The sequence below is a fragment of the Gallinula chloropus genome (genome assembly GCF_964237585.1).
Source record: "Gallinula chloropus genome assembly, chromosome: 1".
Taxonomy (NCBI): Eukaryota; Metazoa; Chordata; class Aves; order Gruiformes; family Rallidae; genus Gallinula; species Gallinula chloropus.
The window spans coordinates 26,569,962-26,591,014 of record NC_140085.1 but is presented as its reverse complement, the minus strand read 5'-3'; the positions used below and the strand labels follow the sequence as shown (position 1 = coordinate 26,591,014).

The following is a 21,053-nucleotide window of genomic DNA, read 5'->3' as shown; positions in this document are numbered from 1 at the left end:
AATCATCACCTCACATTTTCTGGAGATGGGGAGTGGGGGGAGTGGAAGTCTTTCACGGACACATTACAATTTAACCCCCCTTTACAGAAGCTTCCTATAAAGGAAGCACTGGCACTATCCCAGACAGCATGGCTGGACTGCACAGTCTGATCTACTGTGCCAGTTCCTGGGTATTTCCACAGCCTTTCGAGGCTCCTTATGCGTTCGGAGACCAGGGAAAGCATGTGAATGAAAATGCCTCACCTTTCATGCAGGTCAATTCTTAATCTTTTCAGCACTAATTTTAAGCAACAGAGAAGTTTAAGGTGAGATATAAGCTATTAATCTTCATGTTCATTTTACTACACATGGAAGCCTGATCACCAACGTGCATGAGCAGTCTAATTACAGACACTTCTGCCAGATGAATAAATCAGAACGAAATGTTACCATAAGAAAGACCCCTGAGAAAAGGTGACAGAGCACTTCAATGGTTCTCCATCACCATTACTGCTCTCCGGTTTCAACGGTAGTTGCTGGCTCCCCCTGGTGATCTTGCAGCAACATCCTCAATGAAGATTTTTCTTTGTTTTCAGTATCCCTCCCCTCCTCCATCTCTTCAGAAGTTAAGTCTATCAGTTGGTAGGTTTTTAACAAGTCGAGTTTCACTCCCACTTTATATTGTTATCAGGACCCTTCACAAAAATTTGCAGATAAATTATACAAAGCCTAGTCAGCCTTTTCATTTCCCAATCACAAAAACACTTTCCTTGCAATTAAGCTTTACCTTAAAGGTACTGAAAAAGTGAGCTGCTTTGGTTTTCAGGGGCCCAAGGTACCAGTACCTAAAAAAAAAGAACACAGTCAGAACTCCTAAGATATCCAGGGGTCATTACTGTGAGAGGTAGAAATCAGACCTGTTTGTCACTGAAGTTAGTGCTCCCCTACAATCTTCAGCTTTGTGATACTGTAACACAGTAACATAACACCGTTTCTACACATCACCAGCAGCTTAGCAGTGACAGACCCTTCCTGATTTACAGATGACCAAAATGCAGCATACAATCTTCACTACAGGCAGTGCAATGTCTCAGCAGCAGAATTCTACCTTTTTATGTGACACAACTGAGAATGATTTAAAGGCTTGGGATGCATCTCCACAACATGCAATAAAGAATGTGGTTGGAGGAAACAAACAAAGATCAACAGCTTCAGTGAATAACGAACAGAGCCAGCAAACATTCATTTGCCCCAAAGGATTCTCAGATCAAAATCAATGTTTTACAAAATAAAAATCCTGCCAGCCATACAGCATTGTCTAGAATCTAAAGATGTGGCTATATTTAAGCACACTTGGCACACATTCTGATCACTGTCTTCCACCAAAGAAGGTCAACTAAGCACATTAAACACCATCAGCTCAAAAGTACTGCAGATCTAAGTGTATCATTAACTACTGTGCAACTGTCACACCACTCCCATCAAACCATGAAATTGTCTGTAAAATAATAAAAGCTCAAAAACATAAAGCAGCACCATGTCTCCTGTCTCCACCAGGGCAGTACTTAGCAGAGGGACAGTCAGACAAATTTCTGGAACTGTGGCTTATGGCTTAAGTCCCTTTGTAGCAGGTGCCTTATTTTCAGTACAAGATCAGTTGTCCTGGAACAGACCAAATGTTTACTTAGCCCAATAACCCATCTCTCATGGGGACCAAAACCAGATGAAGTGAAGAAGTATAAAAACAGGACAGTCACATGTGGTTCTTGTCCCAGGCTCACTCTGAGCACCCATTCATTCATGGCTGAAAGGTATTCCAAGCTGGGCACATATTTTGTGGATACAAAACCATGTACTATGACTTATCCCAGTTGGCAGCAGAGCACCACACGGCCACTTGATCATTTCTCTCCTCCCAGTGGGACAAGGGAGGACAATCAGAGGTAAAAAGGGAAAACTCTTGGGCTGGGATAAGAACAGTTCACTGGGACAGCAAATAGAAAATTACAACAACTGGACTTAAAATGTACAAAGCAGGTGATACACAATGCCAGCCACTCACCACCTGGAACCCAATGCCCTGCCTGGCCAGCTCCTCCCTTCTATGCTGAGCATGATGCCATATGGTATGGAATACCATTTTGGCTAGTTTGGGTCAGCTGTCCTGGCTGTGCCCCCTAAATTGGGTGCAATTATTAATAAATGCCAAGAGATGCTGCCCAAGGTACAGATGGGTATGACAGCAACACCACATACAAATACCAGCTTAACCTCATGACCAGTGATGTTACTGTGCCATAAGTTGATACTACACAGTAGAGTAAAATGAGCACCCAGATCTCTCTCCCAAAGATGATGAACAGTGCCACGGGGAACACATACAGCATGTAAGGATTTACACAGCACAACTGCATGAACAAACAATACACCAGTGTGACCAGCAACTTATTTAATATAATAAATGCACATAAAAATTTGTTTTAACATTCTCTGGTCAGAGCTGTCCTTATCTCAACCTTCTGTGCCCCACACTGGGTGCCTGTCTGACTGTCATCGTTTAGCCTGGCGGATCACTCACTTCTCCCCCAATCCAGTGGGATAGGGAGAAGAACTGGAAGAAAGAGGTAAAACTCATGGGTTGGGATAAGGACAGTTTAATAGGAGAGCAAAGAAAGAGGCAAATAACAATACTTATAAAAATAATATATAAAGCAGGTGATGCACGATGCAATTTGCTCACTGCCTGGAAGCCGATGCCCAGCCTGTCCTGAGGCAGCAATCCTCCTCTCTGGCCAGTTTCACAAGCATCATATCATATGTTATCAAATATCCCTTTGGCTGGCCTAGACCACCTATCCTGACTGTCCCCTCCCAGCCTCTTGTGAAAATTAACCCTATCCCAGTCAAAAAACAGGTCAACATCTATGGAAGAGAACGAGGTTTGAGGATGCTCATGCTGCTCCACATACAAAAGGTGCTGTCATGCCTCCAGCTCTGAGTCCAAAGACTCCTATAAAAGGGGACTGCTGCAGGAAAAGATGTGAAGGCTGACATTAGGCTAAAAAAGGATATTGGTCGGGAAGCCTAGTAAGAGCACTTTCTTACTCTGGGGGCTGCAATTAGCAGGAGAGCCTGTAGCATAGCCAAGTCATCATCTACACAAGCTACCAAGCATGTACCTTGCTTCCCAGGGACAAACCCCTGACCATTTACTGCATCCTCCCCATCCCACATCACCTCTCAAACCTCCTCAAATATCTGCCAGACAGACTCCAGAGATCTGCTACCTCTTGATTTCTGACAAAAGTATCTCATGCACAAAACATATGGTATTTCCTTATAGCTGTGCAGCAGAGGCATGTGCTACGATTCCTCCATAACAGTTTGAGAAGTGAACTGCTTTGGCCCTGCTGCTCCTTCACCAGATAATGGTAGTCATTTGATACACAGACAGTGGCGTATTAAATGTCCATTTGGAAAAAGCCCAACAATTATTAGTTTAAAATTCAGAGAACAGGCATCAGACAGCACAGCCCATGCCATTTCTGGCAGGAACTGAAGGGCATTTCTACTGCATCTGATGTCCCTTGTTGGAATTGAGTTACAGAGACTGCGTGTGTCTTTTCATTGGCAACTGATGAAAAACAATGGCCAATTACTTCACTTAGACTGTACTCAAGGGAGAGCTTTTCCCACTGATGCAATCTGAATAAAGTTCCAGAAGTGGGCACCACAAGGCAAGCAGGAAGTAAATACTTAAAAGAACAGGTCAGCATCAAGTAAGCGTTTCTTTCACATGACAGTAATGCTCAAGTGTCTTGCACTCCCATGTCTGCAAGGCAAGACCGAACAAGAGTGGGCGCCTCTGCCTGTCAGATGCCTACACTTAAAGCCAGACTTCTTTACAAGAGGGACATATGTTTTTTTAGGCAACAGATGCTAAAAAAAGGTACAGTTTCAGAAAACAGTATTTTCTTACTTGCTAACTTTAACTCCCGCGTCTCTGTAAGATCCCCATCTCAAACCAGTCACTGCAAACACAGGCTGTTCCTTTTCTCCCTGTGAAGAAAAATAAACTTTGCAAAATTGCTTTCTCTTATCTTGTTTCCTCTGGGTTGGGTGGTTTTTTTTTTCAGCTAGAAAAACATAACTTCTTTATAAAAACATAATTTCTGATTAATCCCAAAAGTGAGACTTCACAGCAGAGGTATGACAAACAGCTAGCAGCAACAAAGCCCAGCACAATTTCAGCGTTAGGCATTATTCCATCTGCCCCAAGAGAGGAATGTAAGGGGTGAAGTTTTGAAGAGGTTGATTTAAGTTTGACTGCACACCCAGCAACAACCATTTCATTCTGTGGATGTGGTCAGCCAAAAGCAAGGAGCTCTGCACAGTGACACTAAGTTCTTGCTGCAGAAACGTCCATTCTCAAACATAACAGGAAAATAATATTCAAAACCCCCATGGGGCAAAGTCAAAGGTTTTCCCATCTCACATTTTTCAGTTTGTAAAAGCAAGCTATTAACTCCACAATACATATGAATGCATTAAATCAGCTCAGACAGCTACTGTTATCTCTCACCATTTCCACAGAAATATTGGTGTTAGCAAGTTTTATATTCATCAATACTCTCTGAGCCTCAAAAAAAGATGTTCAGACATTCTACTGTTGAGACTATCTGATGTCAGCATAGAGTGGAGAAATGACTGCCACCAGAACTGCTGATAGTATAATCCAAAACTGAAGACAGCATTACACAGAGGAAAAGCAGTCCATGTAAACAGAACAACAAGAGAATAAGAAAGTTTTAGGAACACTGTGTGCCAAATAAACAGATGCTTTTACCTTGATCTGTAAGACATCAAGTGGAACTGTCTCCCCCCTCAAAATGGCCAATGCAGCATTAGTAATATGTCTGCAAAACAAACAGGAAAAAGGCAAAGGAGAACAAACAGGAAGGGAGGAAAAGAGTAATTACCCTTTTTTCAGCAAACCCCACTACAAGTCCAGGTGGGGCGTTTTTGCAGCAAACACAACCACCCCAGGGAAAGGACTCTGACTGAGGCACTTCCTTGAAATCAGAAAACAAACTGGGTGGCTGCAATACAGGACAAAGCCCATGTTCTAACAAACAGTAAAAGACCTGGAAAGCAAAAGGAAGTTCTCAGCCTAGGGTTTTCAGATTCCTCCTTTTCCAGCTAATCTGTTACTCGGTAGTGTGTTAAGTATCTGAAATAAAGACCAAAATCACAGTTTTATTTTACTGGTAGGAAGTATAACAACCTGGGACAGAAGGGGATGATCATGAGACTACTCTGAATGCATGTGTGTACGACTGAATTGCCTTAGCATGTTAATTTGTTTTGAAGTTTTTAATCAATAAGCCTATCATGTGGTTTTGATCTCCATTAAGTTGTTGACAGTAGCTAAAGCACTTTCTCATTTCAAGTCATAAGGAGTGGCACTAAAGATTTTGTCAGCAAAGTGGTCAAGTTCATAACGAATTCTATATGTTCAGACCTTGAGGCATATTTTTCACATATTTCATTAAAACCCCTTCTTTGTTTTAAAACTTGGGTAAAATTTAAATTCCTGCATACATTTTCAGTGTCTCAGCTGAAAAAGAGAGGAAAAAACAAAAAAAACCCAACCAACAAAACCAAATGCAGTTTTCAGCTCCAGCCCAACAGTCCCATGAAACAGAAGGATTTGGCTTTATCAGGCTTAGAAGAGAAGGAAGCTGTTCTTTCCTCAGCCCTTCTTCTCTTCTCTTACCTTTCTGGAAGACCTCTACAGTTCCTACACTCCAAAACTAAGATCTAATAGTGCTGAAGGAACCGAAGTTCAAATATTTCTTTTTAAAGTATCACTTCTGCACTTCCTAAGTCAGGTTCTGTTACTGGTGTGGGTGGTTAAGCAGCCTATTGCCCAAATTCCTTTCAACTTCACCAATATGCTGCAGTCTCACCTGCACAGTTCATTACCTTGGGAAAAGAAGATCATTCATTTCAAACAGCTTTTTTAGGAGTCAAACATAAATTATTATTTTAATCTTAGCTGCTGATTATAGCCTTGTCCATCTTGCTGAGCTTAAAAGCACTCTGGTAGTTTTAATGAAGGATGTTATGCCAGTTGGCTCATGGGTTTTATGTATGATGGATACCAGCAAGGGTTCCACAAAGAAAAATGCTAATGAGTTACTGGGAGAACCAGAACGAACAGATTTCAGGAGCAAGGAGAAATAGATTCATTACTATGAAAGGAGGGGAAGGAAAAAAACTGAAAAGACATGAAGTGTGGGGAGAAGGAAGTTTAGCTGACCGCCTTTTTTACTTTAGAAGTGGACAAAAAGTTAGGACAAACTGTAAGGCAGCAAACAGGTATCACCCTGCTAGATCATATCCAGGATGCTGACAAGTAAGGTCCAGGTTGCCGGAGTTGCCAGCATCAGACAAGCCCTGCAAAAGTCAGTAATGGGATCAACCTTTCCCATACATATATTCTTGTAAACTGGAGAAAGGATGTAAAGTGGACTTTTTTTTTGGTTTGTCATATCCTCACTATATTCTTGTTACATCCTTCCTGACTACCTTTATGACTATTTTTTTAAATTACACTGAGCATCATGTGATCCCAGAGAAGTTAGCCACAGAAAATGATTTTGTGTTCTAATAATACATAGATTTCCATATTTTAATTTTTAGTCAGTTTTTGAAAGTCATTAGCACAGGCAAATCCCAGGAATCATCAGGCTCTGCCCAGAGACTGCCAACTTCTATAGAAATCATAGAAGAAAAATAAAAGCATCCAGCTACCATGAAGCTCTGCTCCTTGAAAACAAACAAAAAAGCCCCTTTCAGAAACATGTAATACTTACTGGACTTGGTTCGTGCTCTCAGGATAGAGCGTGTGGCTGAGAGTGCAGGTCTTTCCAAGAGGTATGAATCCTATTGGAATCTTACTGAAGGCAGCCTGGATGCATGAGGAGAGTAAATTAACATTTGCATCAGCTGAACAAAGCTTCCTGTGTGGAGATAACAGCTGTGTCTGATATCACCCCTTTGGCACTAAGCAGCCAGGCACTTCCTTAAATGAGGCAGTAATACATAATGACTCAGAACATGGCATTCGAATCTGTGAACCCACCACTGCCAACTGGGTACAAAGGAGCTCTCTGTAATCATTAAGAGCATTGTTACATGCAGGTTGGCAGCCACGTCCTAACTAATGCATGGATACTGTCAGCAGTTTGCCATCTTTCTTAATACTGACGGTGGCATCACAAGCTCTGAATCTCATTTACCACCACAGAAATCCCCCTCTGATAGAGTAACCTTGCATGGCACAGATATTTTCTCAGTCGAGTAAAGGAAATTAATTGATTCCTCTGGCATCCACATCATGAGGCAGCAGAAGGTCTAATTTTTGGAAGTCATTGACTGTGTTATTTTTCTGTACCACAGTTCAGCAAAAGGGCTTGTTGAAGGAGCAAGTTATTACACTATACCTCATAATAAACTGTGCTTCTTGAAGCGTGTCAGCAAATCAATGTAAACTACCATATATCACAATGTACCATCTCCCTCCTGGGCATTGCTACTAGCAGCTCCATGATACTGCAAATTCACACCAGGTAAGTAATACCCCTCTCGCTTCATGCCCACCTGCTCTCCCCTGCTGTCTCCGTGTCACCTACAAGCCTTAACACTTCTCCAACACCCTTCTCTCATTTCCTTCAGAACTGTTTTACAGCGTGCAGACAGCAGGCTGGTTGCAGCTCGTGCAGTCATGCTCTGCTCCCTTGGCTGGCAGGAATAGCATCTCTGAAATACCTTGTACAGGCTGCCCTTATCCAGGCAATAGCAGTATGAGACACCTGAGTAAAAAGGGAAGCTGAACTGCATGTAACTGCTCCTGGGACAGAGTGACATGAAGGCCAGGAAGAATTCCCAAGTCGAAGACATCAAGTGAAACAGTGGCAATACTACAACACAGTATCCCACCCAAAATAGCACTGGATGCAGAATTTTCTGTGCTACTGCAAATAAACCCAAGCTACATCAAGATAAGTAGTCAAAAAAAAAAAAAAGAAAAAAAAAAAAGAGAGGGTTAACTAGCCAGTAAAACCTCCAAAACTTTTCTTCCAGCATCTTAAGATTGTAGAGGACTTAGGGCCTCCTATAAAACATTAAATTTTAAAAAATTGATGTCTCATAATCAACACAGCCAGCACCCCTTTAAAAATACTGGCTTGGTTGCAGAATTTCTCGTCACATTCAGACAAAGCAACTGCCTAAATAGATACAATTCTAGCTGCCAAGGATATCATCATAATCTTCCCTGGATCATTTAATTGAGTTTTTGCCAGCTCCTGCCAGAAGGTTTTGAGCACAATGATTCCCTCCTTTCTTCAATAACACTGTCCTCCCTCTTTAAAAAGAAAAATCTCTCTCATTTCCATTCAGAGCGATCCACCTTGAGAGGTTAAAATTGGCTTTCTGCAGCCATCCGCACAGGTGAGTATTCGCCGCCTGGAAAAGAGGCAAAGCACTTATCAAGCCACAGGAACGCGGCCGCGACCGAATTCGGTTTCCAGCCTGTACATACACAAGAAAAACAGGAACTTTCGCCCAATGCTTCTGCCAAACAAAGCAGCAGCCACAGCTGGTCCGCAGGTCTGTAGAAGTTTTGCATTTGGCTTCTCCACACTCCCTGCTCTGAGGCTGGAAGCTTCCCAAAGCCGTGGCTTGGGAGCCGTTGCTCTCCATGAGAAAGGGCATGAAGAACAACGGGGAGACTTGCAGAGCGCTGGCGTGCCTGACTCACTGATCTGCAGCCAGCCTGCTGCGTAGTAAGCAGCATATCTGTAGAAGATAGCTGAGGCCAAGAGACCACAGTGGATGCACAACACATTTCCTCTACAAAATAAACAGTTTTTAAAACGCCACTTCCTCACCTCATCTGCTCTGCGGAGAAGTCCAGTTATGACCTGAAAGACATAGGAAAAGCTCAGCTCTGAGAATTTGGTTTTTCAGTTACAGTAAAAAGCTACAAAATTCATACCCCCATTTACTGTTTGGAGAAGATTTCAGGAACAGCTGCTCTTCTACGGAAGGTGCTACAGTTGCTTACAAGGGAAAGGAGACATGTTTGGTGCGCAGATGTGGAAATGGCAGGGCTATGAGCGCACATGAGTATATGCTGGCACCATAACCAACATCAACGTAAATGTTTTAACACAAAATAACGCTCAGCATAATGTAAACACAGCCCTGGTCAGAATGTAATTAACAAGAATTACTTTAAGGCCAGGAGAAAGTTGCAGATATATTCTAACTACTTTTTCTTAAGGTCACTTCATTTCATTTAGACATTGCCTTATGACACCAGTAGTTAGCATTCCAGGAAATGCTCTAATAATACAGAGCCTTCCTTGAAAAATGGAGTATCCCCCAGTTCTTCCAGTAGCTTGCTCCTGTCATTAATCATCTTGACATTAGGCACTTATTAAATATATACCATGCTTTGTTATCACTCCCACATAATTTTTAAATTATTTGATTTCCACTTGGCAAAACATGCATTCCTCTCAGGGAGTACAGATAGGAATGAATTTTGGAAATCCAACCATTAGAGCTCCACTACACAGAAAGAAAGTCAGAATCGTGTCTCCTCAAACTGTGTCTCCTCAACTTTATCATTCTAGAATAAAATTCTGGACGATAGTTATGTCACACATTGGTTTTGTCCCCACTCCCATCATCAGTTTTACACTAATAACAACTAGCAGAGTTTTCTCATCCCCAGAAGATTATAATATCGACTGAAAACACAGATACTAAAACGGACAAATCTCTAGTAATAGCTGTTATGATGTTGCCATATTACACAGACTCAATCTTCTCACCCTCAGCTTGATTATGATTGTCAACAAATGATTATGATTCTCAACAAACCAAAGCTTTTCTCAAACAAAGCTCCCGCAGTACCTCTTGTACTGTGCCATCTCCTCCTGCAATAATGATCAGATCTGTGGCTTCCATCAATTCCAGCAGCTTCTTTGCTTGTCCCTCATAATCAGTCTGAAAAAAACCCCATAAATCTAAACATGAAAACTCAAGTAACTATTTTTAGGATTTTTCTTCTATAGAAAAAAAAAAAAAAGATTCATCTGTCCATCTGCTTAATAGTTTTCTCATATAGACACACAGTACTGTGTATATATTATATTCACCAACATTACTTCAACGTATAAAACAAGTCTGCTGCCTGATACAGTATGTGCAAGCAAACACACACACACATACACACAATGGCTAAATGAAATATTACAGTAAATGTTTTTTAACAGGTCTAGAATATCGCAGCAACAATCGTATTTCCAGATAGTTTTGCACTGAAACAAAACCACAAGTGAGCCATACTTTTGTAGAAAAAGTCCCAACATCTTTAGCAGCCAAAGCCAAAGTATGTTCTAAACTACCAAAAACATTTTCTGCAAAATTATTTTACAGGGACACCTCGGCCTCAGTTAAGGGCCCAGCCCTGTTTTGCTGATTTGTCAGGTCTGAAGACACAAAGTGTCAATTTTAAGTCCTGCAAAAGAATTCTTTTTTCTCTCAGGGTGAGACTATGTATTTTCAATGATCAGAGAGAGGCTTTAATAAACTCCAGCATTTTAACACTAAATCTTGTGAAAAAAGACTGCATGACAGAAAGATACATGTTGAGGTACTTCACTGCTAGGACACAGTGACTGTTAAACTATCTGCATAGCACAGCCTCAAAAACCTGCAAAAAGATGTTTACTTTTTCCTCTTTTTCCAAAGAAAGGCTGTCTGCTAATTTATACCATTTAGAGCTCAGTGTTCTGTTTTTGTGATGGGAACGCTGAATGACTTGGGGATACACTGAGATATTTTCAGTGTAAAAATAAAAGGTTATTTTTAATTAATCACAACAGTTCTGCTGCACATCAAAGTCCCTCACTTTTGAATTCTGCAAGTTCAGGCAGAATAGACAATTTCAACAGCGATGAGCACGCATCACTCGCCAGCACTCAAATATTTAGAGAGTCTTCTCTCAAACATGAATTACAGAAGGGCTGATTTACACAGACAGGCAAGCAGATGTACTGCTTTAGCTGAAAATTAAAAACTCAGCACACAGTTTGTAAACTAACTGTGAAGTAAAAAGGAAAAGATTAAGTACCATCTTAATATCTCAGTATTTATTTCTTCTCATGAGGTGTCTACAGGACAACTGAGAATTTCAAATGCATCCAGAATTGAATTTAAATTCTTCAAGAGGACAAAGCAGCACAAATGATCTATCTGTATCAAAAGAACAATTCTTACCGTAACCACAGTTACATCCAAACCAGATAAGTGCAAAATTGGAGCAGCATTCTTTTCAAAAAGACTCCTGGCTTTTCTGAAAAAAAAAAAAAAAAAAAAACACCACAAAAAAACCACAGTAAAAATTATTTAATTAGTCTGGCAGCCAAAAAAAAATTAAAAGGAAAGAAAAAAATAAATAACAAGAAATCTACTTAAAACCAGAGCATTCAATGTACAGAGATTCAGTCACTCAACCTGCCAGTCAGGAAAGATGAGGTTTCATTTCGTTCCAATGTATTACATTCCTAGGCTCGTATCTCAAACGTCAGCTATTTGTTGCAGTTTTAATAAATGCAGAAGAGGTTATCTAGCTTTCTGCAAAAATAATTAAAAAACCCCAAACAACAAGATCGTCAGAAAGACATTTATTAGAAAATTAGTGACTTACAGAGCACCAGGCATTAAGACCACAAAGAAGGCCCATTTCAGCTTTTGGAAGCATTTCAAAAAATATTTATTGTTAAGTCTTATTAAGTAAGTTTAGAAGCAAAATTTTACCTTTCTTTTGTTATAAGACTCAAACATTTTCTGCCTGCAACTGCATAATGAAATAATTATGCCATTAACTATGAATTGTTTACAAGAAGTACAAACATACGACTAGAAGTCAGAGACTTAATTTATTAACACTTTGCATTTTACAGTGATGGGTGTTTTGAACAAAAGCACATAAATCCAAGCCCTTCCTTGTCAGATATATAATTCCTTTTATATTATTACTGACAACTCCCCACCCCTCCTCAAGATGCAACTGATACAAGGCTTAGGTGATCACTGGAAACAGACACACGTCATATCCAAGATAACTGTTTTTCTGCTACAGTATGCAAAAATAGCAGCCAACCTCTTCCAGGAGTCTTGCTCTGAGCCCATATTTAGCAACTCTGTTTGTGGGCACATCCTTTTCAAGGACAGGTTCCCACAGAAGTAAGATTGCTGCTGGCTAACTTCAAGTCTTGAAGCAATCAAGGTCATTCTCTTATTTCTATAGTTTTTGAGGATGGAAACACGTCACATACAACAGTGTGTAAAGAATAGGAAGGAATTCCACACAAGGAGGAATGACAAAGGCCAAAATACAGGAAAAAAAGAAAAAAATTAAAAACACACAGGTTTTTAGAAAACATTATTTCAATTCAAGCACCTACTTCTATTTCTCATCCCAAAATTTTGGTGAAACAAGTTTGGCATAGTTACACAGCAGCAGCTTGCCATCAGAGGGAGGCAAAAATGAGCTCAAAATTCTGGCTGGCTTTTACAGTGGACAGCAGAGCAAAATAACAGAAAGAGTGTAGGGAAGGGGAAATTTTACCCATTGCAAGCTGCTGGGTTGAGGAACACTGTTGCTCTCTTCAATGGCATACTGGAAGGGATGGGCTGGTTGCCAAAAACCTACACGAGATAAAAAGAGTTCAGTTAATCTTTCTAAACATCAGTAAAACAGTTCAAAATAATGCATCCTTACAAACATCAACAGGCTTTCAGGCCTCGTGACACTCGAAGGACATCCACCTTCAGCCACTATGCGGGTCTGCTGTTCAGAGACCCGCACGCTCAGCAACAGCCCCCACCACTGTCACAAGTACTCTTTAGCTCACTTTTAAAATTCCACCACCATTTCATTTTTGTCAAGCCATGGTTTTCTGCCACAGGCAGAGATCCAGGGAACTATCCTTGACTCCAAGGTTACTTGATTTTTCCTTCCTTATATAATTCTCATCCACCTGGCTGCCACCTTTGCTCTGCATCTTCTTCTACTTCTGTGCTTCGTTTCTTGTATCCCTTCTGCTCATTTTTGTATTTTCCATGCTTATGTTTTTGAAGACATGAAAGAGAATTTGCTCTGACCTATAAGCAAGCTCACTGTTTCTCAAGCATTTTTTCTTCCTAATGTCTTCATATATAAATTACTGAATTCCTCTGCAGCTTTTCATCCAATTTTGAACAGGTGCTTCAATTTTCAATTCTCTGAGTTACTCCATACAACCTCTTGCACCTTTTAGCCATTTGTACCTATTTCCCAGCTTTTCAGCACAGGAGAGAAAAGCAAATGCAAAGCTTCCATGCATGTTATTCCTTACTGTGTAAACCTCTTTTATGTCCCCTAAAGGCATCCTCATTACCACGCCAAATCAAACTGGGTTTGAGTACAAGGATGACAACATATTCAGTAGCACCAAGTAGAAGCCCCAGAAATAAACTAGGAACATGAGACTACTGCACCAAACACAAGACAGTCAAATTTCTCTGTTCCTGCCCCCCTTAAAAGTTAATCCTTCTAGCAGGAATATTTATGTTGAAGAAGGTGGACATTGTAAACAAAGCACACTAGATTTTAGTGGTTGTTACCTGTTTAAATATATAATTAATTCAACTTCAATCATTGCCCAAGAAACCTCAATTAAAAGAAATGTGCAGCTGGCTATGTTGCTTAAAATACTCAGTTTTCTTCTTCAAGAAAGGAAAAGAATGAGAGAAGTTGCTGAGAGTAAAGGAATCTTCAAAAAAAGGGAAACAAATCAATAGCTCTTAAGCTTTCCTGGGAAATCTACTAGAAAATAGACTAACCTATTTTATTGCAACTGTTGGGCAGGAATTGGGAAATATAGGGGACCTCAAGCATGTCACAGCTGTTAGAAATAATTATTTACTTCAAGAGGGGCACAGTGTGATGTATTTGCTTGCTCTAAGCAACCCAACAAGGCTCATAAAGAATTTACAAGTAGTAACATAATCACTTCTTTATGTAATATACTTGGATATTTATGCTACATACAGGGGCATTTCTAAAGCAAATGCTGATTTTTAAGACAGGAAATAAAAAAAAACCCAAAACAACCAACATTCTAGAAGTCTTTTTGTTCAGAGCACAATATAAGGAACGATAACTTAAAGCCAGACATTAAAAAGTATTATTTTATATATATATATATACAATTTAGGAAAGTCAATGCCTTTTGCACTTCTTTGTCAAATGCACACTTCCAGGGACTGCATTTCTGGACTTGTAAGATGACAACCATTATTTTGCAATGAAGGAAAAGCCTTTAGGCAGAGGCTCTATACCGTTTTATGAAAAGCAACAGAGAATCCACATTCCCTTACAGAATACTATCCCTGGTTGTTCCCCAGCTAAATGGGACCTCTAACATGTGCCCAGAGTTCAGCAACAAGGTCAATCAGCGGGACCACGTTTGCAAAGGAAGACCACGGTCATCTGACACTGGCTTATTCCAGAGGAGGTGTAAAAGCTTTAAAACAGCAGAAATGGGTTCTTTCTTATAGAATTGTTCTATGATCATTTGCCACCCCAAGGCTATCTTCCTAAAGGGATATTTAAATTCAAACATGCATGAAATACTGCTGTAGTGGATACTTTGGCAGGAAGGCAGGCACCTCATCAATCTGGTATTGTAACAGGCTTAAAAACTTAAAAACCTGATGTAAAAATAGGAAACACTCCCACTTCACTCAGACAAAACTTTTTCTTGGGCAAGTCTGCCTCTGTTTTTTCCCTATACAGCACTATAAACACAAGTAGCATTTTCAAACAATTATAGATTGTTGCTATTCCGAAAAACTTATCAGACATTTAATGTCTTACTGCCGTATTGCTGTGTGTTTTCAAAGAGTATTTCCACTGATGGCAGTGAGGATGTAAATTAAAGCAAGAATTGATTACTAGGCTTTCTGGTTCATTCCTTTCTAATGCAGGAGTCTTCTACAGGACATTTTCCCAGACTTGAAGCACTGAAATTATAAGCAAGCTCTTCAACAGTGCTTTTGCACTTTCATTTACAAGAATAAATCATTATGGAATAGATTTCATCACTTAACGACTGGAATTAAGAAACAGGAATTTCCACAACACAACTATCTTCTTGCACCAGTCTTTCCTTTGCAGATACACCTTTTTGATGGCATACACGCTTAGGCCTTTTAACTTCTTATATATCATTTCATCAGTGCCTTTTTAAAAAAAAGTAAATTAATTTGGTCAGCATGCTTTGAATACTGAGGTACTAACTGCTATTTTTGGCAGTATAAAAAACTTCCATATACTTTGATACTATGCAGTAAAAATGAGTATTGAAAACATAAAACTCAAGAACAACTGACACTACGAGTTGGAAATGCATTTGACTCTGCAGCTGTAAGTATGACTTATGGAAGCAGTATTTTCAGGGAAAGATTTTTCTTATTCTTTCATGAGATTTAAACTCCCTGACATCTATTCTGGCATGAAGTTCCACTGCCCAAATCAAGTTGCTGTGAATATCTTTCCCTCAACAGCAGGCAGACTAAAATTGGGATTATTCAGGTGCACCACAGAAGCAGGGCAACCCCAACGGAAGTTCTTTAATGAGAAAAATAATTTTGACCAATCTTCTCAGGCTCCAGTACACAGCAATGACAGGAGCAGCGTTACACCCTGCAAAATCTCGACGATCTGGCATGGAAAAGCAGGTCTAGAATTAACTTTAGTTGTTGGAGGTAGAAAGACTCTTAAAATCCTACACCACACCACTGAGGTAATCAGAGCCAGTAAACAGTACCTGCACAGTGATGTAATCCATGGGCAACAGCACCTGAAAGTGCTCACAAATTAAGGGTCTCTTCCAACCCAAGTGATTCTATGATTCTATGAAAGGATTTCTTTATGGGAACACTGCAGTATGGGGGAATTTGTCCATTGCTGGCTGCCCATGCAGACACAAACTACAAAATGCAGTAGTCGATATACTCCAACAGTAACTACCCCTTTCTCTCAGAATACCAGATTTCTTGTCAGTGAGCAGCAAATGGGTTGTCTCTATTAAGTTGCCAGTACGTAGGTCTCAAAAGTGCTAGGTCAGTCATCACACTTAGTATCCTCAATAACAGCACTCAAGCTCAAATAGACAAGGGCAAGGTCTCTCCAGCCAAGCACAGTTTGCACGGTTTCTGCCCAGACAACGCTCATCATGGTGGACATGAGATTTCAGTCTCTGATTAGCAAATCGCCCTCCCATCAGAACTTTACAGGCCCAGAGTAATTACACCTGCAGAAAGGGAGGTCTGTGTAGCTACAGCAGTAACTAGGGTTCTACAGCAGTAACTAAGGTTACCCCAGTGGTAATGGGGTGACTCTGCAATGGCAGAGTCAGGGCACAAAAGGTACAGGCAGCACCCCGGCTGCAGGCCTCATCCAGGCTCTGGCACTTCTAGCGAAAGACCGCAGATGGCATCGTTGTAAGGCTTGTCACGTAGAGAGGGCCCCTTGGGAAAATCTCAGGAGCTCTGCACAACTAAGATAAGAGGGAGATTTTCATCTAATTTTATCACTTTAAATGGCATTACCTGGGCTTCCTGGCACGCAGCTCTTCGTAGCAGGTTATCGCTATTAGGTGAGAGAGAAAATAGAGTGGACATTAGGTTGTGTAAGTTTAAAACAGTTTGCTCATTTTAAAAACATAGGTACATATCCTTTCTACACATAGTTTGACAGCACTAAAATATAAAAATACAGGTTCTCTAAGACCTATTTAACACATTTTAAGGATGAAACACACCCATTTAAGCACTCATGCATATTTGTTTTCCTGCATGTGCACAAACAGCCTTTCTATAGTAAAGAAAAGTAGAAAACAAAGGCCAGGACGCCAAAGTGTGCTGAGGTGACCTAAGCTACGAGACACTGTGTAACTGTGACTTATTTTTAAACTGCTACATAACTATACACCAGATCTAAGGTGGGTGTTTGTTGGAGGTTTTTTTAAGGTTAATACTGCCTGGTTTTTATACTGAAGGTACTTACCATTCTGGCAGCATAGAAGGGATTTAGAGAAGACTTCAGTGTAACTTCCATGGACTGAAATCTTTGTGCGTTATAATTGCGAACTCCCTTCCCCATCAGTTTGTAAGCCAAAAACATGTTAACACAACACCTACCACCCACCAAGGTCTGAGCATGGCCGAAAGAAATAACTCAGAGAGGTGAGAATCACTCAACTCACCAGAGTGAAGTTTAAAAATAATGAAGAAAATATCACTATTAGATACACCACTGACGGTCATTTCAGAAATTCATTCCAGGCTAATCCTTGTGCTTGTCATTGGTGACAGGCAGCATTAGCAATGTTGGCAAGCAAACTGGAAACAGAGTTACTGAGGAACAAAATTCTGTTCTTCCCTGGATCAAAAAAAACATCTCATTGGCACAAGCAGACAAAAAAGGGAATCCTGTTCTGCAACGCCCAAAGTCTCACCTGTCCTCTAGATACCAGACTCTCCCCCTTCCTTGCCAAAACCAAAAGACTCCTTCAACTTCCCCTTGGCACTACCTGGCAAGGCAGGACATTATTGCCTCCTAAGTATCAAGTACAAAACCAGCCAACCCAAACAATTATAGTCAGCACACCAAAATGAGCAACTACACTAGTTAAAAATATTCAAGGCTAACCATGAAAAACAAGTGACTAGGAAGGAAGCACTCACAACACTGACACAAAATGTGGCTCAACAGGGCAAGTGATGCGATGGAACAGCAGAAGAGAAGCCAAGGCTTTGGTTAGACCTCTGGACACAAACTCAAGTGCCATCTACTCAATTCCACAAGCTTATGCTATTTATCTGATGCTGAATCTATATAAGCTGCTTTTTTTGACATCATCAAAAGATGCTGCAAGGTCCTAAAATGAAAGCAGGGTGATTTCAGGTGAGATATAAAGTTGGGTTCTGAGAAAACTTCTCTAATCCATAAACCCCACAAATTTATTCTTAGGAATAATAAAAAAGCAAAAGAAAAATTATTCACATATATATTTAATTATATATTCATTATATAAAAACATATATTCATATTATATATATATATATGAATACATATAAAAATAATACTTCACCAGGATAACAAGTAACTATGCTGTCTAAAAGAAATTTCCTCAGAGGCACAAGCATGCTTTTAACTGCCATGTTTGCTCCTTCAAACCAAGGGAAGAAGTCATCTGTACTAGGCACCTGAAATAGCAGCAGAGCAGCAGACTTGCTTCTGACTGCAGGAATATAAGGAAAACGCACTAGTTAAAATAAGGTCTGTGTTCCAAGCTGAACAACAGGGCTGCAGCCAGTTCCTGTTTCATCAGGCTAAGTCCACAGGGTGCTGCTGAGGGCACGAGCCCCCGTAAAGGGACATTCCCCCCCATGATGACAGGTGGCCAGAGCAAACACAAAGCAATTACAATTTCAATATGTAAAGTTGCAGCATTATGGGACAGCCAGAAAACCCCACTATCAAATGGTGTCTGCACAGCTGATATATTTGACAACCACTGTCCTTACCTTATTAACAAACCTTAGTCAAATCCATGTTGTCTGTTTACTTCACATGGATGCTCTTTTGTTCAGAAGTCATGCTGGGTCACATGGCAGCCAGTATGTTTTCCTGGTGCCCACCACCTTATGCTGTAGTGTTAACCACTTTTAAAATGGGGTCCAAACCAACTTTTCAAATGTAAACAAAAGATACTGTGTGCTCTGTCCCAACCAGCAAAGACCCTCCAAACAACTGTGAAGGATGCAACCTTGATCCAGCTCAACGGAGTCTTAACCATAAAAACTAAGCTTGATAGTTTAGATGTCAACATTTAAGCTTATTTTCTCCTGCACTGAAGCACTTACAGAAACAGAAGTTTCTCTTGACACAGGAATTTGGTTCAAAGGTTCTGAGGCCAGACAAACCATGTACTGTCCAGTAATTTCTAGGTGATCTGTCTTAGCTCTCTTCTAGTACAGCACCCCCAGATTCCCATGCCATCCCAGCCACACTCACAGGATTCCCACTGATTCAACCAGGACATATATTTATATGCTTCAAAGTCACCTGAGTTTGGCCTGAAGATGTCAAGTAACAGGATTTCTTTTTCCTTCAAATGTTACATCAACACTTAGTTATCTTCACAGGTAAGAAAAGAACCAGCACAACTACACTCACAGCAGTGTATCTGTGAGAACAGCAGATCTCCTCCTGTATCACAGCTCTTACCTTTACCCATCTCACATGGCTTCCCTGAAGTACCACAGGTGAGTACAGAAGGCCTCCACGGGTCATATATGTTCATAAATATAACTAGGAAAATGTTTTAAAAAGCAAAAAAGTTAACTTCTTAAAGTCTTCTGTCTCAGTACATGTTACCTTATCAAAATACAGCTGCGTACCAGCTTCCAAAGAAAAAGAGACCTTAATGTGAGATTTTTAATTTTTTTTTTTATTTTATTGACTAATAGTACATAGTAACAAAGCCCTTTCAGCACCACTCCAACATGAGCAGGTAGAGACAGAGGGAAATTGCTGCACTGCATTAAGGAACACACATAGATTTCTTCTGACTTGCACCATATCCACAGCAAACTGAAAATCAATTTTTACTTTATGTTTCCCCTAAGGGCTTATAGGCAAAACTCCCGCCTTAGAGCAAAACAGGCATGCAGTATTGCATCTGCTGGCCACAGAGGACTGTCCTTCTGCTCTGACAATTATGCATCACATGTTTACAACTGGGACAATATGCTTAACCACTAAAAAACTGGGAGACAGTGAGGAAAGAGCAGCGGCAGCAGAGTATGGAAAAAGCATTTTCATCTAGAACAGGGAATTAACACTCATGTACAAGCTCACAGATCCACACAATTTTGTAAGTATGATCCTCCTGCTGAAACTGCATCCTCTGCCCAAGCGCCAGCAGAGGCTGGGGCTGAAAGGGCAGTTCCCATGATGAAATGTCAGCCAGGGCACCAATGAACTCAAAGAGAAGATGACAGCAAACTCACTCAATTTTGAGGTCCACAGCTACAGTAAGGGAATCCCTTTGTCTTAGAGCCTGGTAAATAATTGCTGAGGGTATCTTAGAAATTAAATTTATGTTCACATTTTAAAGAAAAGTTCAGTATTCAAGAAACATTCCAGGGTGATAAGCAACTGATATGCTGAGCATCCTTGTTGCCAAAAGTTCCTAACCTTTCCTTTCAGTAAGTTCCAAGGCAATCCTGAAGGTTGGTAACATCAAGGGAGCTTGATGTTCTAACCCTGAGACAGATGCACGGAGGGTGGAGCGGAGTGGAGATACCACAGCCAGGCTCTGTGATAATACAGGAACTTGAAGGTTAAATGGAACTGACAAGCTGCATATTTGCTACCCTGAGCCAACAATCTGTCATGCATTTGACAAAATTCTGCCCTCTAGTAAACTTTGCTCATTATAATATTATTATAATACAAAAATACACTTCCATCCCAAAAGGTACCCACTTCCAAGGTGCGAGCACTCCCCACGGAGCATGTGCTCTGAATTTTGTTAGTCTATAGCCTTAAACGTGAGGCGAGGGAATCTTACACTAATCACAACAAAGGTATGTATCACTAGAGTCACTCAAGCTCCACCTTAGAGATAAAAAATTAACACAAAATAGTGTAAAGGAGAGAAGATGTTAAGGAAGACACCATCGTGTACCATTCTGGCCCCTGGGACCAGCTGATGGGCTGAGCCTCTCTCCCCCTCTGTTGGGACACCTTTGGGTAAGATTTGAACACTTGGTCACACCAAGTGTCTCCCCGAGAAACTCAGAAATCTCTATAGAATCGCTGTGTAACCTTTTAACATGTTTGTAGTTAAGACCCTCGGTATTTACAAACACTT

At 40.5% G+C, this 21,053-nt stretch overlaps 1 protein-coding gene across 1 annotated transcript in view; it reads right to left on the bottom strand.

The window, feature by feature from the left end:
- The window catches only part of AGK (acylglycerol kinase), a 39,812-nt gene that overhangs the window by 11,391 nt on the left and 7,368 nt on the right, over nt 1-21,053 (bottom strand). The window contains exons 2-10 of the mRNA XM_084266668.1: nt 16,720-16,759; nt 12,692-12,771; nt 11,338-11,413; nt 9,970-10,062; nt 8,937-8,969; nt 6,858-6,952; nt 4,826-4,895; nt 3,959-4,038; nt 767-824 (exon numbers count right to left, since the gene is read on the bottom strand). Of these exons, the coding sequence (XP_084122794.1) occupies nt 767-824; nt 3,959-4,038; nt 4,826-4,895; nt 6,858-6,952; nt 8,937-8,969; nt 9,970-10,062; nt 11,338-11,413; nt 12,692-12,771; nt 16,720-16,759 (625 nt within the window). The remainder of the gene's footprint in view (nt 1-766; nt 825-3,958; nt 4,039-4,825; nt 4,896-6,857; nt 6,953-8,936; nt 8,970-9,969; nt 10,063-11,337; nt 11,414-12,691; nt 12,772-16,719; nt 16,760-21,053) is intronic.